This window comes from Apodemus sylvaticus, chromosome 1, assembly GCF_947179515.1.
Source record: "Apodemus sylvaticus chromosome 1, mApoSyl1.1, whole genome shotgun sequence".
Classification (NCBI taxonomy): Eukaryota; Metazoa; Chordata; class Mammalia; order Rodentia; family Muridae; genus Apodemus; species Apodemus sylvaticus.
In genome coordinates this window covers 162,622,544-162,648,599 of record NC_067472.1, presented here as the reverse complement: position 1 = coordinate 162,648,599, position 26,056 = coordinate 162,622,544, and the positions used below count along the sequence as shown (strand labels likewise).

The window sequence follows — 26,056 nt, the reverse complement described above, 5'->3', positions numbered from 1 at the left end:
TACACTGCGACCCGCGCACGGACGGGAGCGGTCAGGTTTTATGGAAGGTCTCCCCTGACGCTGCCTAAACCACCGCTGTGTGTCTGTTATTCACTCACGTTCGCAAAGTGCAGCTAACGTTCTCAGTCTTAATTCCACTCTGCTGCAGAGCACAATTACGCCGGCGCGATGGGAGGAGACCATGTTAAGGCAGGAAGCTAACAGCAGCCGCTCACCTGAGGCCTGGGAAGCTCCCAAGGGTTCTGGGAAGCTATGAGCTCTGATCAGTAAAGTCACCATTTTAGACAGTGGGGTTCTTTTGCTTTTTCCCTTACACAAGGGTTAGATGACGTTTCTGGTCAATCTGATTTAAAGACAGCGGATTTGATTGCGATAAGACTTCAAAACCGGGAATTTACGTTATTTTTCGGTGAGGTGACTTCCAGAACAGGGACTCATCAGCACCCGCCCAAATACCACGGCACTGCGCGCGCCCTCGGCCACCGGATCCTCCCCTTCCAATGAGACTTTGTGACTGTGTATACCAATTCTCCTATTAGGAAACCCGTGGGCTGCATGCAGCTATTCTGTTGTACTCTTTCTCGCTCTCCCTCCCCTCTCCAACTCACAGCCTTGCTGGAAAGCTCACCTCTGCTGAGAAGAAAAAGCTCTACCTTAACCGATTAAGACTATGCGCAGAACTCGCCTTTCATAGCCACTACAATTTAAACCTAGTAAGACTGGACACCAGTCTTTACAAGAATGGAGTCGGTAAAACAAAGGATTTTGGCCCCAGGGAAAGAGGGGATAAAGAATTTTGCTGGAAAATCGCTTGGACAGATCTACAGGTAAGAGAAAGCAACCCCATGCTTACCTGGGGCTCACCATGACAGAATCTGCAGAGCCATTTCTGTAAAGCCTGATTACATAGAAAGATGGTAACAGGGTGGAAAGTCTTTTTTGTTGTTCATTGCTGAAGCTAGGTTCCACTGGAAACCTGCTTATGAATGCAGGAATGTAGCACTAAATGGACCTGTCTGGTGTGTGTGTGTGTGTGTGTGTGTGTGTGTGATTTTGTTCCATTACCTGGGGATTCTCATGTGTTCCAGTTCAGCTCTTAATCCTTCTTTGCAATTCCAAACTATTCGTTCAGCACCTGTTCATAAAGTCTGTCTTTTTTTCTTATACATTTCCCAAATAAAATGCCTTTTATTCAAACAAGTGAATAACAAAAGCCAAAATCCTTTTTAAAAATAAATTCCAAAGATTAATGGCAAAAAAGAAATCTAGATCTCAGCTGTAAGAACATGTGAAGAACTGTCTCGTGGGAAATTCTGTATTGAATGAAACAGTATCAAAATATATCAATAATTGATCATTGATGTTCCTCTGTTGAACCTAAAACATTGTATATGTATTTTTATCTGAATGCTATTTTTTATGAGCCTGTCTCTTGTGTGGGAAATGTCACAGTGCTTTAAGAATCGGAATAGTAAACTGTAAAATTACTGTAAAAGTAATAGAAAATGCAAATGCTGTCCTTCTTGTAATTGCTACACTGAGCATACTATGCTTTGCATGAATTCAGGTCCTGACAGATGTATTAAGTCTCTTATTAATAGTATTTTTTGTCAATGATACATGCAAAATCAAAGAGACAGCAAACACAATAGGAAAATGGATTTTGAAATAAAACCATTCATTTTCACATTTGGAAACTGAAGCCTTGGCTATCCATGAGAGCTGTAAACAAAATGGCCAGTGTTCATCTCTTTTTTTCAAGTTCCTTGGTTCTGGTGGGCTTCAGTAGACACCATCACGCACCTCTGCGGCAAAGGACGCTGCAGCAAACACCCTGCAGTCCTGCAGCTGCTTAGAGGTGGCTGTGGGGTAGGGAACTCAGGTGCACAGTTCAACTTCACAAATTCAGGTCTATAAAGCCAAGGCAAAAATGATCAAATTGGTTACTTTATTCCTTGCAAGAAAAAAGAAAATCACTGCAGAAAGAAAACCCCTAGTACTTGGGTTGTATATCTGTGATAAACATACACAAAGCATAGACACACTTTAGTGACTTAATCTGCAGTAGAATTTGAGAGAATTTGGAAGATAGATTCACGTTTCTTGGTAGCCATATTCCATGTTATAGATGCTTTGAACTGATGTTAAAATTCCATAGGCTTCACCCGTGTGTGTGTGTGTGTGTGTGTGTGTGTGTGTGTGTGTGCGCGCGCGCGCGCGCGCGTGTATAAGCCATTGTGTGGCATTTAATGGTATGTACACTACAACATGCATTGAGAAAATGTTTGTCTATTGTAAGTAAAGACACTGTTTACATATCAAAACATATGAGTCTTGTTAAAAGGTAGCTAATATCTTCTATCCCGTTCTTTTATAAAAATAGACATTTTATGGGTGTACTAGTATGAGAACAGCACTACCGTTTTTCAAGTCCATTCTTTCATTCCAAATCTCTTCCTTCCCTACTCCCTCAATGACGAGAGCCTAAAGGGAATTGCTTGAGAAGAGTCAAATTTTAGGATTTTAAAAATGAGATCTTCCTCTTAGTGGTACAGATGGTCCTATGGGTGCCCCTTGGTAAATCCAGAAATCTTATTTTCTGTGTCTGGAAGTGGGCCAGCGATATTTTTCAGTGTGCTGTAACTGAGATAGTAATGACGCAAGATTGTGAATGATTAATTATTCATGTTGTAGGAAGGAAGCTGAGGTGTCAGCCATATGCCTTTGTGTCTAACAGGAGTAAAGAGAGGAGGGATTGAGAGAGGAAGAGGGAGAAATGGAGAGGGAGAGAGAAAGAGGGAAGGAAAGAGAGAGACAGAAATGGGGGAGGGAGTGTTGAAATGGCACCCCAATATAGAAGATAGAAGATTGGGAAGTGTTTGGCAGGGTGAGGAAAGACACTGCCATTGCACACTGAGGTCTAGTGAGGGGGTGGATAGAGATGGTGGTCTCCGAGCAGCTGCCTCTGGTCCTGTGAAGTCCTTCTCAAGCCCTTGGTAGACTGAGGTGTTGGAAAGGACCCTCAGTAACCTGGAGTACAGCACCTAGGAATCAGAATGGCATCCTGCAAAAGGAATTCCTCTCCCAACACTGTCCCTAGCATCCTAATGACCCTAAACGTTAGGTCTAGAGAACCTGCATGTAATTAAGACATATTAAAGTGCCAGAACTGGGGTTCACTGAGTTAGGCCTGAGGGTAAAAAGGTGAAGTCGCTGCTGCCTAGGGAGTAGGGTATAGAATTTCACACAATAGAAGAGGGTATAAGTTCTATTTTGCTCGCACTCTTAACTCTTCTGAAAAAAATGAGGTCAGAGCCCAATCCCCAGAGCCTAAGGGTTGAGGAAACCAAATGTCTGGGCTGAGGGCAGAGTGAGAAGTGCCTGACCATAGGCGTCTCTTCTCCTCAATCTGACACAGGGTGCTGGAGAAGAAGCAGGACAACCGAGAAACCATCGAGCTGACAGAGGATGGCAAACCCCTGGAGGTGCCTGAGAAGAAGGCTCCGCTGTGCGACTGCACATGCTTCGGCCTGCCGCGCCGCTACATCATAGCCATCATGAGCGGCCTCGGCTTCTGCATCTCCTTTGGCATCCGCTGTAACCTGGGCGTGGCCATCGTGGACATGGTCAACAACAGCACCATCCACCGCGGAGGCAAAGTTATCAAGGAGGTGGGCACTGACGGAGCTCGAAAGGGAACTCCCTTGTCTGGCTGACTCGCAGCCACTCACCTATGCTCAATTTCCCTACCTAAAGAGGAAGGCTTGCGAAGCCTTACCCCCAGTCCTGTCATCCTAGAACACGGACAACCAGAGTGCTAGCATCTCCCTTTCCCTGCTCTGATCCAGGCCTTTCCTCCCTCGTTTGCAAGGCATAAAACAGTGTCTGACTCTTTTGACTTGTAAAGAAAGGCAGCCGAGAGCTAGCAAAGTCTGCTAAATCTAAAACGAAACATTTTCCTAGTACTAAAAAGGAGTAACACACACACACACACACACACACACACACACACACACACACACACTGGATTTCTCCAGATCCTCCCACCCTAGCCTGCCCCCTCTAAGAAACGTCTTTATTTATCAGAACATACAAACAAGCAGAAAACCCCGCAATCAAATCAGCGTGTACATATCAGGTTTGACTAAGAGGCCTTTTGGAAGGTGTAGAACGGCAGGCTGGAAGAGAAGCTGCGGAGTAGGGGAGTCGCTTTCACTCGGGTGCGCGCCGCGGTAACTTTACAGAATGTGTTCCGCAGTGACGCCTCCTGGGCGAAGGTGAGCTGAAGGGCACAGAAATCTTTCCGGGGAATGTAGTAGAGCTGCTTGATTTGGTCACAGGATTTGGGAACGCTCTGGAGAGCCGAACCGACGCTCCTGAGCCTTCTGGAGCCCAAGATACCCAGGAAATTGTCATTGCAAGAGAGAAAAATAGTATTCTCAGTATCCTGGGCAAGGCAAAAGCTTGGTATTTTCCAGTAACTTGCAGGTATTTGTCTCCCTTTTCTTGAAAGGAATAATATCCTGTGTTGTGGCCCAGTGTATTCTAGGCAGCAAGGCCTTGATGGTTTTTATACAGCTCTTAACAGAATCTTAAACTGCCCTCCCCCCCCCTCCACCATATAACTTCTCCAAATTCTTTAGGGAGACTGTCCCTAAACCTTTTTGCTCTGCCCATTCAGATTTAAGGAAGACACCATTTTTAACGCCTTCAACAGTTAAAAGAACCTTAACCAATATTCTTTTCCGAGAGTCCGAATTCTTAGATGGGGCATATAAAATTCCTCCACCAAGTGAGAAGTTCCCAGGTTCGCTGACTGCGGTACAATCCGCAAGAAAGCCTGGGAGCCCATGCTTCATTGAGAACTACAACGCCCTTTTAAAGAGTCCCTCTGGTCAGAAGCAATTTTTATGAAACGAAAATTAAGGTCCTGGCTTCAGTATTGCAGAAAATGTTCTGCGTGTTTAAAGGTCCTGGCCCACAGACCACTGAAAGTGAATTGTGTGCAATGATTGTGTCATACCCAACTCCTGACAGGCTGTTTCTTTGTGTTTTCCCTCTATTCTTATAGAAAGCCAAATTTAACTGGGACCCCGAGACCGTGGGGATGATTCACGGATCGTTCTTCTGGGGCTATATCATCACCCAGATTCCGGGAGGATATATCGCATCGCGGCTGGCCGCTAACCGGTAATCTTGTGTGTGTGCTTGGGGCTCCCCGCTCTTGTTTGTGCCGGTTCTGGACGGCCCTGGGGAATTTGGAAACTCCCCGAGGGCGTTTCCTTGTAGCTGGGCACGCCTTCCAGGCCTCAGACCTGACCACCGAGCCTTCAGTAGCAGAAAGGGCTCAGGTGCTCCAAGATTTGTTCAAAGGAGTCCGCCACGCTAGGCCATTCTAATCAAGCTTGTTAGAGACGCCGCCTCAGTGCCTTCCAGTAGGGCGGGGATGGGGGAAGGGAGTGCTGGTGTCTGTGTTGGATGCTGCGAAGATGGGGCAGTACTGTAAGGTGTCAGAAAGAAAGGGAGTGCCGGAATAGATGCCCGGTGGTGCAGATCAAGGACGCGTCAAAGGCTAGCCCCTGAGCTAACCCAGATGGTATTGTGAGCCTGAAGGATTTGTTTCTTAGGACGCAGGCGGAATCTAGGGCTCTCCGGGTGCGATTCCACCTGTTAATAAGCTCTGTGTTTAGTGGGGCGGGGATGAGCTGAGCGGTTCAGCTGCGTCCCCTTGGCCTCCGACCTGCAGTCTTGCCGCAGTGGCTGGAGCCGACGTCCTAGCGGCTGCTTTCTGGGGGACACCCCTCCCCCAAAGTACACATACAGAGACACCGAGAAGCATAAATACTTGTGGTGGCTATACTTTGGAAAGAGCCATGGCTACTGGAGGACAAGAGATTTCTGTTTGCTTCATTGAGTTCACTTTAATGAAAATCAACAAAGCTAACCCGACCTATTGGAGTCTGAACCAAGGCTGAACATTCATCCCTTCCTTCCGACCCCACGGCTTACAGATCCCAAATAAAGACTAGGGGTCTTCAGACTTCAGACGTGTAACCTCTCCCCTCCTCCGTCGTGCTAGCAAACGTTTTTTTGAGACTAGAGGGCGACGGGCTCCATCAGGTCAGCTCCGAGGCCGGTTTTCAATCTTTCTTCTTAGCGCTCACTTGCATCTTCCAGTCCCATGCCCTGGCTTATCCTCGGGTCCTGCAGGGCGAGGCTGACAGGTCTCCAGGTTCCCAGAAGAATTCTTGGAATTTTATCTCAGGCGTTTAGATCGAATATTGGAGATTTCAGGGAAGCTGATCAAAATATGTAGGAAAGCACAAAAGGTAGCTTAGGATATCTACACCAAGGGGTAAGAACATCTAGCACTCTGACCAAGCAGGTGGCTTTCTTCCATAAAATAAAAGCCAGTTTTATGGAAGTGATAAGGAAAAATTTAATATTAGGAGACATAATGGTTTTTTTTTTAAAGAAAACATTAACTTCGTTGACACTTGGTGATTAATAACACATAGCAACATTCTTGGTTTTCAAATCTCTAATAAATGGTTTCTTTTGTTTTATGTTTTTCCCGAAAATTAATGCTTAAAAACAGATAGATTTTCCCAAAAGATACTTTAAATATACATATATAAAGTATTTTTAAATGAGCGAAAAATCAACAGAGGATTCACCAACAATTAATTCCAAATGATATCGAAAATCTGAACTCGATGTCATAATTACGACAGTCTTGCCTTTAAGAGTTGCGACGGCAAAAAGCTCTGCTTGCCAAGAGTTAAACTGCTAACAGGGCTCCTGCCAGGAACAGAACACCAAGGATCGCAGTCTTACCTCTTTGTGACAGCAGGGAGTCAGAAAAACAGATTTTCCTGATTTTTTTTAAAGCTTATTGAGATTTTTGGTATCCCGTTGAACAAGGATGAATGGCTGACTAGGTAGCTGAGTTGCTTTCTTCAAAGGAAAATCTTCAAAGCTTTAGAATTCTAATTTGCACTCGAATACTTTTTACCTTTAAACATAGTTTCAAAAGAAAGAGACTCAATACCCCCAAACATGATATTTTAACTTCTACCAGACTGAGAAAGTTGATAAATGTATTAAAGTAATGTGAAAATATAGGTTTAGAGAGGCACCTCTCAGAGTTTAGAACTCTTTGCTTCAGTTTTATATTAAAAAAAAAAAAAACCTTCTAAGCACACATGAGTTTTCTATGAAAATAGGTCAAAGTATGTGGACATTTTCTTTTCTGCTTATAAAAAAGCCTTTCTTGCTCAATGGTGGGGGGGCACAATGCTAAGGAGAGATGACCATAATTATAAATAATTCAGTCAGCCAGATGTGTTTGTTTTTTAACATGTTTTGAATGTTCAGATGGTGCTAGAAAATGCACTCAGGACTTTTGTCCATGAAAGCTTCCTGCACATGCATACCTAAGACTCCTGTAGAAATGATTGATGAACAATGAATATGTCCTGTTATCTTCTTTTTTTCTAGAAATAGTAGAACATTCAGGGCAGGTCTCTGCCCTAGAGACTTGCCTGTCTGTTCATTCACAGCACTCCTCCTTGTAGGCTAAGATTTCCCTGGGGCAGAATCCTGGGAGTTCTCTTCCATCTTGCTCTTAGGAACAAACAGGGTTGTGTTTGCTCTTGGGGAGGAAGGAGGTGTGGAGATAGTTCCTAGCAGGAGAAGGGATCCTAGCTATGCTCTTTGCTGATTTCTCCATGGGAAATAAAAAGCACATTGGACTTTCTCCACTTTCTTGATATGTCAAGACAGCTTTACTCTTAGTCAGGATTCAGACTCTGGTTCATTTTATTAATCAAATTATAAGCATTTATCTTTCCTGTTCCTTAAGAGGAGTTGCTGAGGGAGTCAGAGGGTGGTGGTGGTGGTGGTGGTGGTGGTGATGGTGAACATTCAATTCACCAGAATGCCTCTTATCCCCCTTCCTTTATTTTTCCTTAAGCAGTCATTAAGTCTTATGGGAGGAAGTAGTCACCTCTGTGGAGGGGCATAAGGGATTTCAGAGGACGATTCCTTTTCAAAGCTGTAGTGTTCTAAGATGATGATGTATTTAGAACAGTGATAAAAATGTTGGAGCAAGTTAATTTTCTCTTAAGCAGTACAGGACACATGAGACTCAGAGCAGTTTAGATACTTACACATGTAGAGTTACCCAGCACTGTGTTTGCCCTACATCTGGGTTATTGTAAGGGCAATAGTTTAATTGGCAAGAGCTTAATTACAGGGACATAATTGAATTATTTTTTGCAAGACATAAATAAGGCCAAGGAAATGTAGTAGATTTATTTTCAATGTATAGCAATGTATGTGCCAATATAATTTAAACATTTGTTGCACGTTCTCCTAGCTGCCCCTATCTTCCTGATTTCTCAATGCACCATACCAATCAGCATGATCACAAGAACTATCTTAGTTTTCTCTTGTCTAATGACTTCATTTTCTGAGAGGTGTGAGCTGCAACAGTCTTATCTGTGCTTCTTTTTTGTTTGCTTGTTTGTTTATATTTTCATGGTGACATTGCTACCATCCTGAATATTACCTGGCCATGATACATATTTGACTAAAAAAATAAAACAAGAAGTTTTAGTCTCCAAAGCAAAACCTTATGACTTCAAAATCCTGAATATGTTACTTTATAACTTTTGGGGCACAAAAATTTTTCCTCCTTGGCCTTCTTGTCTAAAGAAAAGAGCCTACTTCATTTTGCTGTCCTGATAGCTACACAGAGGCTACATATGGATATAAGAAAGTGTCTGGAACTATGCAATTGTTGGCTTATGCCATTTGTTATTGATACAGTCTGAAATTAAAAAAAATGAAAGAAATACTTTATGATCATGATGTTACTCATCTTAAAATTCACTTTTAGCAAGGTAGATGAATCATTTCCACTGTGATAGTAACATCCGTGCTCCTGTGTTATGTTGTATTCCTGCATTAAGAACTAATTTTTCCAAACTAATAATTTAGAATTAAATTGTTGTTCACTAAAATTATACAAACCTCATTTGAAAGCTTTAAAATCACTATTTTTAAAATGGAAGTTTTGGCCAAGTGTGTAGAGCATGCTGGGGATCTGTTGTGTGTTAGCTTTGAGCTCTAGCCTGGTAAACACATCTGGAGAAACTCAAGTTCAAGGCTGGACTTCCATGTTGAAGGCTGCAAGCATTTCTTCCTTTTCCTGTCTAGCTAATAATGAGCGATCCACAGGACATTATTTTAATTTTTATTTTTGGGACTTCTTGTCTTAATAACTGACTTTTGATAGAGAAAAAAAAGAAGTTTTAATTTTTAAAATATTCACTTGGCTAAGAGATTGCGAACCATACATATTTGTAGCATAGTCTCCTTTGATAGGAACCCTGTTAAAGCTGGCCTGGTGTCATCTGGCCCAACTCTCCCATCTCACAGACAGATACTACCAGAAATACAAACTCAGAGAGGTGGGATATTCCCCAGGTTGCAAAGGGACCTCATTTAGAGCTCAGACTCCTGTAGTGGAGGACTACAAGCTAATTCTACAAGGAGTATAATATTCTGCATGCCACTGTGTGCTCCACTGTGAAGCTCAAGGACAGCAGCAGGCTGAATCATCTGCTCCCTGCATGAAGGACTCCAATCTGTCTGTCATGCCTCAAATCCAGGGGACAAATCCATGAATTAGGCATCACAAGCCCAAGAGACCATTAGATTTGTCTTTTTTCTCTTTCAGAGGAAACACTCTGTGTGTGTGTTTGTGTGTGTGTGTGTGTGTATGTGTGGTATGTGTGTGTGCATGTGCTCGTGTGGTGTGTGTGTGTGTTTGTATTTCTGTGTCTTTGTGCATATCTGTTTATATGTGTCTGTCTGTGTCTCTCTATGGGTCTCTAGAATCTGACTCTGTCTCTGTCTCTCTGTCTCAGTCTCTCTCTCTGTATCTCTTTCTGTCTCTCTCTCTCTCTCTCTCTCTCTCTTTCTCTCTCTCTCTCTCTCTCTCTCTCTGTGTGTGTGTGTGTGTGTGTGTGTGTGGTGTGTGGTGTGTTTGGGTGTCTTAGATTCTAAACTCATTTGCAGCAATGTAATTCTGTTCTTTTCTTTGGAGAGATGGACTTCATGCTTGACAATGACTCAGAAGAGAGTTGAAATTTTCCAGGAAAAAAAAGAGGCATTTAGTTTTTGATCCCCACTCATGCCCTTGTCTGTCTGGGCTCCAGGAAGACTGCAGAATGACTGCAAGAAATTTTGACCTTTTGTATGCAAAAAAGGAAGAATCCTTCCTTGGGATTCTAATATAACTCAATTCATTTTCCTAGTGTAAAATATACAGTAACATGTACCTAAAACTGAAACACCCAAATCTATGTTTTAAAACTCTTTACTAATGTGCATTTTTCTTTATAAAAGCAAAATACTTTAGGTAAAATTGTTGGCTTCCCTGATCATAACAAAAAAAAATGTTTGGTTAGTTTGATTTTTAGAAAGAGAAGAATGACATTTTTAGCATTAACAGCTTCATGTTGTTTCAGATCTAGAACTAAACAATTTGTTAGTTCTTCCTGCTTCTAAGGAATTAATCACAAAGGTGTGTTAATATATTCAATTAACAAATCCTAGTGACCTCTGCAAATGAGCTCCAGGGTTCTGACACCAAACATACGCACTCACTGTAACCTATGTATCTATCTCCATATGCATTTTCTGATTTCTATGTTCTTTTCCATTGGCCATTTCTGTCTTTCGCCCATCTATCTATTACCTACAATCACTCCATCAATATCAACACGCCATATGTTTATCATTTATCTGTCTCTTTCTTTCTCCATCTCTACTTACCTTTTCATGGCAATGCCCACCTCCAGATGCAGTTTCTTAGCCCTCAGTGAGAAATATTTTCAATCTCTTCTGCATTAGAAAATTTTTCATATTCCAAGCATAAAGCTTGCTGCAGGGGAGGGACCCCCATCCTTGGTGGTGAAAGTGGTTTCTAGGTATCCAGTCTTTGGGGGCCAGAGGTTGTCTTTTCTATCCCATTCACCTAGTAGCCTATCAAACATCTAGCTGCTTTGCCATTGTGGGCCCGATAGGTTAGGTATCTGGGGTAATGGAACCTTTTATTATTTTTTCTAACAAAAGAAAATACCCTTTTCCTCAGGATGAATGATGAAAAGATAGGCTGGAGGGGGAGGAGTCTCCAAGGACCCACACCCGCTCCTGCTTTGCTGACAGAGGCTTTCTTTCTCTCTCGATTCTACAAACCCCTCACCCCCTCCCTGCTCTCATTTCTACATCACTATTCTGCCAGTACACTGCAGTTCTGGGTGGGGGTAGCAGGAAGGGTTTTGCAAATAAGTCAGGTAGGCAGCTGGTAGGATAATTCTCCGGTTGCCTTATGCCACCATTGGGGCAGTCTAATTTCTCTGCCGTGAGTGATGAAGTCATTTTTACAACTTAATGATGTACCAAGGGACCCAGAGGACTGCCTCCAGCCTGTGCAATCCTTTTTTTTTTTTTTTTAATATGGGGACAGGCATCAGATGTGACAAAGGGAGGTGCCTGGGCCCTGATTTGATTAGATTAAATAGATTAAAACTGCCTGAATCAGTCTATTCTTGCACACTCTGCAGGGGGGGATTAGTCCCACACCTGCGGTGAGAACAAGAGTCTTCTCTTTAAGTGACAAGCCTTGCCCAAATGGCAGCAAGTTGATTGACTTAGGGAAGATGAACGTCCTGTCCTCTGCATGGGTGACAAGCCACCAGCTTCTGTCTGCAGGACAAATATTTCTGGGGTGCAGGCAATTCTCCAGGGTGTTGGGGTCAGGGGATTAAAGAAATGTGCATAACTGAAAATTGCACATCTCCCTGCTGACAACCGCAATGCAAGTTAATCATGCATGGGTCATGTATGGTGTAGGTATTGTCTGCATATTCCAGTGTTTCCATCCTCCTGAGAAGCACTTTATTCACAAGCCAGTCCTGCACATGATTGTAGAATGTATGATCATTTCATGAATAGGAGAAAGTAGAACATGGGGAAGGGGCTGGAGGAGTTGGGGGATGGGGAGGAATATGATCAGAATGCTTGGTATGAAATTCTCAAAAATTAATATATTATTTAGAAAAGAGAAAGAAAGTCAGTGTGTGTGTGTGTTTCTGTATGTGGGGGCATGTGTGTATTTGTGTTCACATGTGTACCTTGAAAGTGAAAAACAATAGAAATTAGTCCTTCACTTGAAAAAAATCCAAAGGATTCATTTGGTCTGTGTTATTTGAGCTAAGGAAACAATGAGGGAACCAAATTTAAGTCATTTTCATATCATTTATTATTTTGAAAAATGATCTCAATAAGCAAATGCCCATCATTTTATGTCATAATTTCTCACCTTGCTCTTTGAAAAATTAAGAGCTATATGTTTCTAATGCTTTGTAGAGCAAAGAAAATAGTACATTATACATTAGTTGGAAAATTTCATTTCATTTTGTCTCCACTCTGCTTTCTCCATCTTTATCAGACTCACAGTCATACAAGTGTGGGTTCTTGTGTTATAAATTAGCTACCAGCTATCAAAAGGAAGTTTAAACAAGATTAAATATCGGCCTACTTTAGATCCATCTCAGTATTTTGTATTATCAAGCAAAGAACATGTTTTAGTTCATTGTTGAAGTGTGTAATTTATTGGAAGCTTTTATTTATACCTTTGATATTCCAGCATATATATACATATATATATATGATTTATGATTATAACATAAATGCTTTTGCAATGCTATGGAGAATAAGTTTTGCAATTAAAAACTTGACTAAATTAGCAAAGATTTATTTTGGGTAAATTTTCTCACTTAAAAAATACGTTTAATATGAACTTGAGTATTTCTTTTCCTGCTTATTCCTCATCCTTACAGGAAAAAATATTGACTTTAAATTAATTCTTTGCTAAAAGGGGACTGCAAACAAAAAGCACAACAAAACGGAGAACTAAGATGTTTTATATAAATCCAAATCCAAAGATTAATTTTGTAAATATATAATTGGTTAGTCAAATTACCTTAGAACACTACCGTATCACAAATTCATTAAAAGGTTCTCAGATAGACTACCTTATTTTCATGTAATTATATACATGGATCTATTGAAAAACATTGAAAGTACATCTTAGAGAAATTTTAACACACCAGGATTATGAATCAGTCTGTCAGCACCACAAATCCATACTGAAGCCTGAGGGTTCTCAGCAGTTACATCACTTCCCGTAAACAATGAAGAAGGAAAGAGACTTCTTGGTCAACATAGTATGTCACAAAATATAAATAAGAATCTAGATTTTAGGAACCTGCGGGGGTAAGGGGGGAGCCTCAGAAGTTGGAAGCACTTACTGTGCCTGCCAGCCGAGTGCCTGGGTTTGGTTCCCGGCACCCACTCTGAGCATATCAAGGTGGCCTGTAATTCCAGCTTCAGGAGATCTGACAAGCTTTTTCTGCCTCTAAGGGCTCCTGCACACATGTCATGTGCATAGCCTTCTGTGGGGACATGCCCTTGAAAACAATCTAGCTTTTAGCCAGAGGCAAGCTGAGGGGAAGTGAGCACCTCTGAGTAGAAGCACAGCAGCTTTGCCAAGCAGAAGGAAGTGTGCTTGTGGTAGCTTTGCAGACATGTGACTGGCTGTTTACCAGTGGGGCTTGCCTTCTATGTAGAAAGGTTGTAGGAGGGTAAGAAGGGAAAAGAATGTTGTTTGCAAAACACCTTTCTACTTGCATTGCTTCTCCCCAAGAGGAGGATATAAGGTTAGAGGCAGCAAGCAGCATGCATCTCACACCATTGTCTGTGTTCTTGCTTTCCTTCCTCACTTGGCTTGCTAAGCTGAGCTTCTTCACACTTCCCTCATGAAAGAAAGGAGCTTGGCTGGTCAGTGGCTCAAGCCTTTAATGCCAGCACTCAGGAGGCAGAGGCAGGAAGATCTCTGAGTTGGAAGACAGCCTGGTCTAGGAAGAGAGTTCCAGGATGGCCAGGGCTATGCAGAGAAGCCATGTCTCAAAACATCAACAAACAAACAAACAAATAAACAAACAAAGTATTGCTTAAGCACTTTAAGGACATCTTTCAAAGGAGACCAACTGGAAATCAAAGTGTGTGTGTGTGTGTGTGTGTGTGTGTGTGTGAGAGAGAGAGAGAGAGAGAGAGAGAGAGAGAGAGAGAGAGAGAGAGAGAGAGAGAATAAAGGAATAAGACAGGTGAGGGTTACAGAGAGCTCTCCATTTTCTAATACCACTATTTATTTTTCATCCTGTATCTTTGAGGGATACCATGAGGCACAGATTAAGAGACTAATGGATCTCAATCAATCCAGTGTTACTTAATGGGAAATAGTATTCCCACCACATTCGTTTCATGCGCTTTAGGTTTCTAGAACCTCAGTATGACCTGAAACCACTGTGCATTTGCAGTCATAAAATAATACCATTATCTAATTGGGTAACATTGTTATGGAAAGAACAGGTGGAGGACTGATAATTCTCTGAACACTCTATCTGAGGTTAAGGCACTCCTATATTAATGACGATATTCACAACTTCTCACTGTGATGCAAGCATGGTCCCTAACCTATTCATTTTATCTTCACAGTACTCTCATGAAGTTTTAACATTGGCATTTACAGATGGGAAAGGTGAGACCTAGAAATGCAAGTAATGATCACTCACCCAAGGGCATCCTCCGGAGGAAAGAAGTTTGTATATAACTTATCTCACTGTCACTATCAAATTGATGCTCTTTTAAAAAGATAAGTTTTTATTTGTGTGTGTGGTCGTGTGCACATTCAGTCCTACATAGGTTAGAAATGCTATCAGATCCCCAGAAACTGGAGTTACAGTGCTTGTGAGCACCAAGATAGATGCTGGGTACTAAACTCATGTCCTCTGTGAAAACAGCAAGTGCTTTTTACCACTGAGTTGTGTGTCCGGGTCCATTCTTAATTGCTACAATGTCAGAGTATATAAATGCCCTTGAGCATAACAGGCTTGCTGTTTAGCCATTCTGACCAGCAGCATCAGCAAAAGCAGGATGAAAATTTTGGTTCTTGATCCACTTTTGCTTTAGGTTAAATTTGCATCTGGAAGATAGTTCAAATTGTCAAATGCTTGCTGCATGCACCAAGAAATATCTGTTTGATTCTTAGCGCACATGTAAAAAAGGGTAGGTGTAGTTTAGCCTACATGATGAGTTCCTGGGCTATTTCTATCTCATGATGACTCCTGCATCAAGGACATACAAATTTGTTCTCTGGACCCTATAACAACATACATCTGCATGCACAGGGACTCACAGGCGCACAAACACACACAAGCATGACACCTTTCATTGCAGTGTGTGCTTCTATTTTCACTTGCTCCTGTCCTCTGTGAAGAAAGAAAGTTCCATATTGTAGATCTTCCACTATATGACCTACTTTATGTGATGACTTAGGTAATACCCAATATTGCTAAGCCAGTGTATGCTTCTATTTTCACTTGCTTCTACCCTCTGTGAAGAAAGAAAGCCCCATATTGTAGATCTTCCACTATATGACCTACTTTATGTGATGACTTAAGTAATACCCAATATTGCTAAGCCAGTGTATCCCAGAACAGAGGAGCAGGATCACTGGAATTGTGAGAGATACAGTTCCCAGGTCGACACAATTCCAAGGAGTCTGGAACTCTGAGCCCCAGACTCTATTATAACCAGCAGTTCACTCGTCGTTATGCTTGGTGTAGTGTATGTAGACTCTACAGTGCTAACCTGTTCTGTGGTTTGTAACTTAATTTCCCACTCAGCATTACAGCTGCCATTTCTTTACTTTTTCCTTTGTACCTAATTTTTTATTAGATATATTCTTTATTTACATTTCAAATGTTGTTCCCTTTCCTTGTCCCCTCCCCTGAAAATCCCATAAGCCATCTCCCCTTCCCCAATCAACCCTCCCCCCTCCCAGTATTCCTCTACACTAAGGCATCAAGTCTTTGGTGTCTAACAAGGCCAGGACCTTGAGTGGGGGTTGGGGTGTATGGGGTCATAAGCTCCTTTCTCATTCTCACGCCCCACCACCTGCTACTATCTATTTCTCAATATGGTTGTTGTTTTTCAAAGGTTTTTGCTAATTTCTCTGCTCCTTCTGGCATTTTTCATATTAGTGTATGGTTGCTGTTCTTCTGACACAGTTTAGTGCTAGGCTATCTGAATCCTATAGCCAGACCCAGTGAGTATAAACCATTATTCTCAGCTTACTCTGTTGATTAACTTGGGAGCTGTCGAGGCTCCCTGTGTAGTAGCTATAGCATTTGGGCAGCAGAGATAGTAGCAGCTTTCTTAAAAAACAAAATAAAACAAAAAGCCTGATTCTTTATTTGCAGAGGAGTGTACCATGGTACACATGTGAAAAATCAGAGTACAACTTATGAAATTCAGTTCTCTCTTTCCACCATGGGCCTCTCAGGAGTTAAAGTCAGGCCCTCATATTGTTTTGGCCAGTCAGTTATTGAAGAGCATGTGTGAATCAGCTCTAGATTGTCATGTAACCATTGCAATGGCATTAAAAAGCTACTACTAGGGCCGTAGAGATAGTTCAGTGGGTAAAGGCACTTGCTGTAAGCCTGAGGACCTGACTTTAACTCCTGAGAGGCCCATGGTGGAAAGAGAGAACTGAATTTCATAAGTTGTACTCTGATTTTTCACATGTGTACCATGGTACACTCCTCCACAAATAAAGAATCAGGCTTTTTGTTTTATTTTTGTTTTTTTAAGAAAGCTGCTACTATCACTGCTGCCAGAATGCTATAGCTACTACACAGGGAGCCTCGACAGCTCCCAAGTTAATCAACAGAGTAAGCTGAAAATAATGATTTTTTTTAGTGATATCAACTCTACATTTATTTTTATTTCTTCATAGTTTTTGAGAATTTTGTACAGTGTACTTCAATCATATTTATCTTTCCTCTCAATTCCTTCCCAGATCCATTACCTACCCAGTTTTTTTATTTTTCACTCCAACCCATTGAGACCAACATGTGCTACTGGACATATACCCATGTATATGTGACCTTCCACTAGAGTGTGGCCAACCTACCAGGGGCCACATCTTTAAAGAAAACTGACTCTTCATCTTCAGAAGCTACCAAATGCCAGTAGCTCCTCTATTAAGAGAGAGGATTCATGACCAACCCCAACCCCATGCTGGAATTATATCTGTCTTGAGTTTGCACAGATCTTGTACATGTTGTCACAATTGCTGTGAGTTCATAGGTGTAATTATCCATAGTTTCTTTGTGGTTCACCCATGACAGTGCATCTTTAAAAATGTTTTGTTTTCACATGCTTCTCTATGTCTGCCTTATTTCTTTCTCTTGCATTTTCATCTATTTTCCTACAAGTGACATGATTGTGATTTTATTTATGGCTGAGTAATATTCCACTGTGTAAAGACCATATTTTCTTTCACTTTGCTTTTGTTGATGAACAGGTAGACTAATTCTGAATTTTGGCTCTTTGGAATAGTTATGATAAATTCATGTTTGCAGGATCACTTTGTGTTCTGCCAACATTTCCTTCAAGTCTATGGCTGGAAGTGGTATGAGGTTCAATTCGTGTGATAGACAAGATCCTTAGAAGCCAGAAGGTTCTTGCCTGTCACAGACTTATTACGTGATAAAGACAAAACATTACACACATTTATGTACCATATGTTTGCCAGCATTAATTCCTTCCCCTATCAGTGGCCATCAGTGGGTTCAGCCATTTCCTTCTATGAAATGTAAATCTGATCATTTTTGTCCTCCTGAACCATAGATCTCCTGCCCTTTAAGTTTAGTAAACTGTATACTCACTTCACCTTAATCATCACAAGATGATTAAGCCTCTGTATGATCATCCCAAGATGTATCATTTTTTGATGTGATAGCCTGGACCACATCCTAAGCCTCTGCCCTATCCATGTCATTCAAGCCTCTTCATTCATCTCTTTTATTTTTCTTCATTCCCCAACATTACATGGTGAGTCATCTTCAACAATGCCATGTTTTCTGGTCTAACCATATGTCCAATAGTGACGTTTCAGTTAAAGATGGACTACCTACTCTTAGGTTATAGTGCCTAGATATTTAGCCATTCTTCATCTGTGCAGACATGCTCTGTGTTTGTAGGATAGTATTGCCAAATTATGCAGTTCCCAGATGGCAGCTGCTAAGTCAGGCACCACATAATACATACATAATGCATTAGGTACAGTTGTCCATATTGCAACCACTTCCAGTTTTGAACAATTGTGGTTCATGCCTTCCTTTTAGAATTTCTTTTGTCTTTGATGCATTAATCACCAAGACCTGGCTCAAAATCTTGGCTTCCTGGTCAACCTTAGTAGGCTATTCCCTCCACTTGTATTTCTGTTAGGCTTCTGGACTTCTTGTATTTTCTCTCTCCCTTTCCTGGTGTACTATGGGCCATCCTCATGCTTTTTTAATACTGGCATTATCCTAATAACAGAAGAGCAAGGACATAGGTTCAAATATCAGCTCTGTTACTTGCTGTTTTTTTGACCAGTCATTTTGAGGCAGTTTCCTTATTTGTAAAACAAGAATATGAAAAGAAAAATCTAACCCAGCCAGATAGTTTCTTGGAAGATTAACTGAGCTCAAGTGGTTGGAGGTGGTATAGTAAGTGATGTGAAAATCTTCTTTCCCTATCTGAGCACAGTCGTCCAGCCTCACAAAGTTTGAAGTTAGTATTTACAGGTGAACTGTCAATAGAAAAGCTTATTAGTCCTGATGGTATAGCAAAAGAAAGCATAAAGACTTTCCACACAGGGAAATAATCCTGATGCTTCAAAATTTAATTTCTCTGGTACTCATTTGTATAGCAAATGTCTAAAATTAAATAAGATCCCAAACTCATCTACCTTCAAACTTTATGCAAAGTTCAATAGACTTCATTCCTAATTGGTTAGAATAAAGTCAACGTACTTTCAGAAGCCATGGTAATGCTTAGAATAAAAGCTGGGAGAATTAATAACTTAGAAGCAGTCAGGAACTGTCATAAGGTAAACTCTGCAGTAAAGTGCTTGAGCAAGGATCATGTTTTTATGTAAAGTATGGGTCAAGCAATACCTGTGCTGATGGGTCCTTTAGTGGTTGTGAAGTTACAGCCTATGAGGTCTGAGCATGGTTTCCCCTAAATAAGACTTCTTCAGAGTTAGCTATGATTGTGGTTATGGTCGGTGCTCAACGAATAGTTCATCTGTGATTTCACGGTGGGGCCAGTTTGTTCCCTAATATTTTGTGGTATCTGGTAATTTCTGCAGGCATTTTCTGTTGGGGTTGAGAGGGAGAATGCCATTGATATCTGTGGGGTAAAGTTCGAGGATGAAACTAACCATCATTTCATGCACAAGCCAGCACTCCACAACTGAGGATTATCCCTATAAAATGGTGGTGGTTTAGTGATGGAAACTCAAACGAATGAAGCACACAAAACTTGACTTCTTTTCATCCAATTTAATGACAGCGCCACCCTAAAAACTCTTACAGAAAGAAGCTCATGGCAGGAAGATACATTCCTAGAAAGTAAATTTAATCCAAGTTACCCCCACAATAACAACAAGAAGACACATGTGTTGGACAAGCCAGATAACATAGTTTATCCCCCTTGAATTTTATCACACTATGTCATCTCTGACTCCTAATGGAACATCCCTATTCAGCAGTCATGTCAGAAACAAAGAGGGGACATAGAGTGTTTATATGAGGTGGGTCAAACCATCTCCACTAGGGAGGAAAGAAAGGCAGATGTGGCTGCTGACCTTTCAAGAAAATTATCGGCCCCAATCTTTGACTGACATGAAGGAAGCTCTTTTTCAGCCCTTCATGAACTTATTTATTAAATTTCAGTAGCAGGTTAATCATCATTATGTGCCCTTCAGAAATTCAGGTTGTTAACTGTGATATTTAATACATCTCTGTAAAAATTGGAACATCTACGATGCACCCAATCCCAGCTGAAATAAAGGTCAAAGTACAACTTAGTAACACTTTGGGTTGGCTCCTGGGGAATGATCTTTTCCTAAAATAGACTTCTCTGTAATGGATTGGTTCTGTCATTTTCATTGAGGATGTGTTTTATTCATTAGTGTAAAAATTATGCAAGCTTTCAAAAATAATTAAATTAAATAAGAATTTTACTTGCAAAAAGAAATCTTTAACATTGTTCTTCCAATTCTTTCTTCTTTCTTAACTTGTTGTGGATATATGATCTTGTGGGTGTACTTCAGACAAAATTTGTCTACCTCTGTATCCCACAATGAAGAACAAAAAGGGAATTAACATTGGTACACTCAGTAAGAAAAACATCTGTGAGATCTATCTCTGGGATGTCTGGAGCATTGAAATGTGATTGCTTTGGCCCACTCTTTTGTTTCTTGCACATCAAATAACTTATAATTTTTAGATACATTTATTACAGTTGGATGATCCACATACAAATTATTTTATTCATTTAGGAAGAAAATATCTACTTTAAAACTGGTTTTTCTTTCTTTCTTTCTTTTTTTTGAAATAGGTTTTTTTTATTAGATATAGTCTTTATTTACATTTCAAATGTTGTCCCCTTTCCTGATTTTCCCACCGAAATCCCCTAACCCATCCCCCCTGCCCCTGCTAAGCAATCTACCCACTCCCACTTCCCTGTCCTGGCATTCCCCTATACTGGGACATCTTGCCTTCTCAGGACCAAGGGCCTCTCCTCCCTTTGATATCCAACAAGGCCATCCTCTGCTGCATATGCATCTGGAGCCATGGGTCCCTCCATGTGTTGATGGTTTAATCCCTGGGAGCTCTGGAGGGTAATGGGTGGTTCATATTGTTCCTCTTATGACACTGCAAACCCCTTCAGCTCAGTGGGTCCTTTCTCTAGCTCCTCCATTGGGGACCCTGTGCTCAGTTCAATGGTTGGCTGAGAGTATCCCCCTCTGTATTTGTCATGCACTGGCAGAGCCTCCCAGGTGACAGCTATATCAGGCTCCTCTCAGCAAGCACTTGTTGGTATCCATGATAGTGTCTGGGTTTTGTAGCTGTATATGGAATGGATCCCTAAGTGGGGCAGTCTCGGGATGGTCGTTACCTCAGTCTCTGCTGCACACTTTCTCTCCTCCTGTGGGTAATTTGCTCCCCATTCTAAGAAGGACCAGAGTATCCATACTTTGTTCTTCCTTCTTCTTGAGCTTCATTTGATCTGTGAATTGTACAAAGCTCAAGTCCAAATGGATCAAGAATCTCCATATAAAACCAGACATACTGAAACTAATAGAAAAGAACATGGGGAAGAGCCTCGAACACACTGGCACAGGGGAAAATTTCCTGAACAGAACACAAATAGCTTATGCTCTAAGATCAAGAATTGACAAATGGGATCTCATAAAATTACAAAGTTTCTGTAAGGCAAAGAACACTGTCAATAGGTCAAAACATCAACTAACAAATTGGGCAAAGATCTTTAGCAACCCTACATCTGACAGAGGGTTAATATCCAATATATACAAAGAACTCAAGAAGTTAGACTACAGAGAACCAAATAACCCTATGAAGAAATGGGGTACAGAGACAAAGAATTTTCAACTGAGGAATATAAAATGGCTGAGAAGCACCTAAAGAAATGTTCAACATCCTTAGTCATCAGGGAAATGCAAATCAAAACAACCCTGAAATTTCACCTCACACCAGTCAAAATGGCTAAGATCCAAAACGTAGGACACAGTAGGTGATGGCGAGAATGTGGAGAAAGAGGAATACTCCTCCACTGCTGATGGGATTGCAAGATGGTACAACCACTCTGGAAATCAGTTTGGTGGTTCCTCAAAAAATTGGGCATAATACTACTGGAGAACCCTGCTATACCACTTCTGGGGATTCTCCCCAGAGGATTCTCCGACATGTAATAAGAAAACATGCTCCACCATGCTCATAGCAGCCTTATTTATAATAGCCAAAAGCTGAAAAGAACCCAGATGTCCTTCAACAGAGGAATGGATACAGAAAATGTGGTACATTTACACAATGGAGTACTCTTCAGCTATTAAAAACAATGAAATTCTTAGGCAAATGGATGGAACTAGAAAAATATCATCCTGAGTGAGGTAACCCAATCATAAAAGAACACACATGGTATGCACTCACTGATAGGTGGATATTAACCCAGAAGCTTGGAATACTCAAAACTGGTTTTTCTCAACCATTTAAATCGGCCTGAGGAGCTTTGAGCAGTCTGAGTCATGTTGACTCACATCTTCCCATCTCTGTCTTCCAGGGTCTTTGGGGCTGCAATACTGCTCACCTCTACCCTCAATATGCTGATCCCATCCGCAGCCAGAGTGCATTATGGATGCGTCATCTTTGTTAGAATATTGCAAGGACTTGTGGAGGTAGGAACTACAGGGTGGCATCAATTCAAATTTGGGTGCAACTGAAAGCTACATGTGCACTTTTGTCTTTATGAATAAGTAGATACGAACTGTATTTCATAATGTTAAAATTGAATAAATGAAGCATTGGAAATATAAGGTGATCAATGTACTTGGTCCTCAAACTCAGAGCTCCATGCATGTATGCTTGACAAGCAAGTGTTCCCGTACCCCTGAGCTACATCCCTTGGACTTGAATGCATTTTTAAAAAGATTGATCTTTAAATTATTTTTCACTTATATATAGGTGTGTATTTCTGCATATGTATATGTACATGTGAGTGTAGGTACCAAAGGAGGCCAGAGGCTCTGGATCTCCTGGAGTTACAGACAAATTGCAGATAGGTGAAAAGAACCAAACTTGGGTTCAACTTAACTGCTAGGCATCTCTCCATCCCTCTTAAGAGATTTATCCTAAGTTTCTGTTTTTCTTTAACACACTGAAATGTTTTGTTTAGCATTTTCTTAGCCATGTGGTTATATAATTGGATCTTGATGTAGTATCCAGAAAACTTTGAAAGACTGCCATTTAAAAACCCAAGTGTGAACAGTCCTTTCTCTACATGAAGTATGACAAAAATAGACAAATAATGTGAATATAAAAACACTGACATGACTCTTTCTCCCAAAACGGCAAACAATATAATAGAATCAGAATTATAGAAAGGGCTAGTTATTTTTAATGTCAACATCTAGGTGGCTGAACTCCTTTTAGAGTCCTGGTATTTGGGAATCACTCAATGCAGCACCTTACAAAAAGGTGTCCAAATTTCACAAAATGTTTAGACTCATGGGTAAACTGATTATCACACAGTATTATCTTTCAACTTAATAAGAAAATTAGGATGAGAGAAAACCCTGATGGGTGGGAGCATCTGAGTATGGAGCTTTTCAAATGGGATTCTATGGGTTCAGTAAGAGCCATTAGATTAGAAACAGACTCAGTGGAGGGGGTGTGCTACCTTTAGTGTCTCTGTATCTTAAATGCCTGTCTGTTTTCTCACCACAGGGTGTCACCTACCCAGCCTGTCATGGGATATGGAGCAAGTGGGCCCCTCCTTTGGAAAGGAGTAGGCTGGCTACCACCTCCTTTTGTGGTAAGTGAGCATTGTGCTCCTGTGCAGCTCTGGTAGGCAAATGGTTAGGGAAGACACAGGTAATAACTCGAAATTTAATAAACACATTTACAAAGTATCTGCTTTTGGACCACTATTTTAATTTTCATTGGCATCTTTAAACCAGATTTGCTTTATGTTTTGTATTGTTTTGGGAATTGAAACATTCTCAAATATGTTAACTGGCAGTTTTATTTTTATTTGTTTATTTTTTTATTTTTGAGATAGCTATGTGGCATGAATTAGCTTGAAACTCCGTATGCATATCAGGCTGGCCTAGAATTCACAGAACTCTTCCTGCCTCTGCCTCTTGAGTGCTGAGATTAAAGGCATGCACCACTGTGACAGGAAACCTTAAAATTTTTGGGGGGAGTCCCAAATAGGCAAGAAAAGTTCCATTCCTAAATCATAACAAGAGACAATAAAAATTCACTTTAAAATTCAGAGCTGTTGTAAAAGTCCAATACTAATAAATTACGAACAATGTTATTACCTATAGATGTTGCATTTGTAAGCATTAAGGTAGACCAGAAGCTTTACATATTGCAGCTTTTGTCTCTGAATCTGAGATACTATTTTTACAATCATTTTTGATACATTTTAAAATGAAAGTAGAAAAGATCATGCAAAGTAAAGCATCTCTTTCTAAAAAGATTTGTTTATTTCCTTATCTGTTTGAGTGTTTGTTTGCACGTATGTTAGTGCATCATCTGTATGCCCAGTGTCCTCGGTGTTATTCAGGGTTCTCTAGCGTTACACAACTTACGGAATGTCTCTCTATATTAAAGAAAATTATTAGAATGACTTACAGTCTGCAATCTAACTAGCTCAACAATCAGTAACTGTGAATGGGAAGTCCAAGAATTTAGTAGTTTCTCAGTCGCATGAGGCTAGGTGTTTCAGCTGGCCTTCTATATAAGCTGGAATCTTGAAGAAGTAGGCTCCAACAGATGTTCTGGCAAGTAAGTGCAAACAGGCAAAGAAGAAAGAAGCCTTCCTTCTTCCATTGCCCTTATGTCAGCCTCCTCTAGCAGAAGGTATATCCCAGATTAACTGTGTGTACTACTATACCTGGATCTAAGTTGTTCTTACTTGGAACATACTCTGTCCCAGGATGGTCTTGAACTCAGAAATCTGTTTGTCTCTGATTCCTGAGATTAAAGGTGTCAACCATCTTCCCTGGGCCTAAACTTTTCATGGCTACTATACCTCAAGATCTGGATCAAAAGTGTGTGTCTTCCAGCCTCAAGATATGGAACACAAGTGTACCCTCCATTTCTGGATTGTAGTTCATTCCAAAAATAGCCACATGGACAATTGGGAATGTATATCACACCCTTGAAGGCCAGAAAAAAAGTATCAAAGCTCTTGGACCTGTAGTTATGGATGGTTGAGAGATATTTTGTGTATTCTGAAAACAGAACACGTGCCCTCTGCAAGAGCATCAAATGCTCTTACCCATCTCTGCAGGCCACACTCTTGCTACAGTTGTTCAAATCTCTGTTATGTCCTGCTGCCTAGGTTTGATTCTCAGTATGGTCTTGTGGTTTTGTGTAAGGATGTAGAGTGAGCATGTGTTTGATGGAGTGGTGTGTGTGTGTGTGTGTGTGTGTGTGTGTGTGTGCAACTGTTGTATGTTTTTGTGCGAGCCAACCCTAGAGTATCCGAGGAAAAACCCACTATTGCTCTCACTTACTTTCCTCCTTCACTCCTCCCCCTCCAGGTTCCTATGCTGGAGCAGTCATTGCAATGCCCTTAGCTGGTATCCTCGTGCAGTACACTGGATGGTCTTCAGTATTTTATGTGTATGGTAGGTCACATTTACTTACAGTAGAGTTATGCATAGGCTAAGATAAATGTGGTAGTACACAACTCGCAATTATTTCCTTACTTTCTCATCTTTAAAAATAAGAGCTTTATATTCTGAAAGGAGAGAGAAGAAAAGCTTTTGCCCATTCCTATTCCTTCATTGCTCTTTCTTGCCTTAAAGAGAAACTCTGTTGCTTATGGTGACTTTGCAAAACTGTATTAAGTGATATGCTTCTGACAGTGAGGATAATAAGGTGCTCCTGATTAAATGTTGCTGGGGATTAAAATGCTAGCCCCAACTCCCCTCACTTTTCTGCTATTGTTTCCTGTCCATTTTCCTGACTTTACCTCCTCAAACTGATTGGGTTGTGGGTGGCAGGAGGATGGTTGTCCTGCCAATTCATCAGTTTTGATACAGTCACAGAATAATAATAGTAATAACCTTATTATTAAAAAAATAATAATATTAATAACCAGTTACACTAACTTTTGTAACTGGTTAATAATAACCAGTCACAGAAGCAGAAGCAGAGATTAAAGTTCACTGAGCTATCCCATTGAAATAAAGATGAAACCCTACTTCAAATATGCTAATAAGAAGCTGACTGCTTTCCAGATTGCCCTGGAGGTTCCCTTTTCAAGGTGT

General features: G+C 40.9%; 1 protein-coding gene across 1 annotated transcript in view; it reads left to right on the top strand.

Annotated features, from left to right (window-relative positions):
* Window positions 1-741: 741 nt before the first annotated feature.
* Window positions 742-26,056, top strand: part of Slc17a6 (solute carrier family 17 member 6) — a 38,123-nt gene continuing 12,808 nt past the window's right edge. The window contains exons 1-6 of the mRNA XM_052178562.1: window positions 742-827; window positions 3,419-3,671; window positions 5,072-5,190; window positions 22,333-22,447; window positions 23,496-23,583; window positions 25,325-25,411. Of these exons, the coding sequence (XP_052034522.1) occupies window positions 742-827; window positions 3,419-3,671; window positions 5,072-5,190; window positions 22,333-22,447; window positions 23,496-23,583; window positions 25,325-25,411 (748 nt within the window). The remainder of the gene's footprint in view (window positions 828-3,418; window positions 3,672-5,071; window positions 5,191-22,332; window positions 22,448-23,495; window positions 23,584-25,324; window positions 25,412-26,056) is intronic.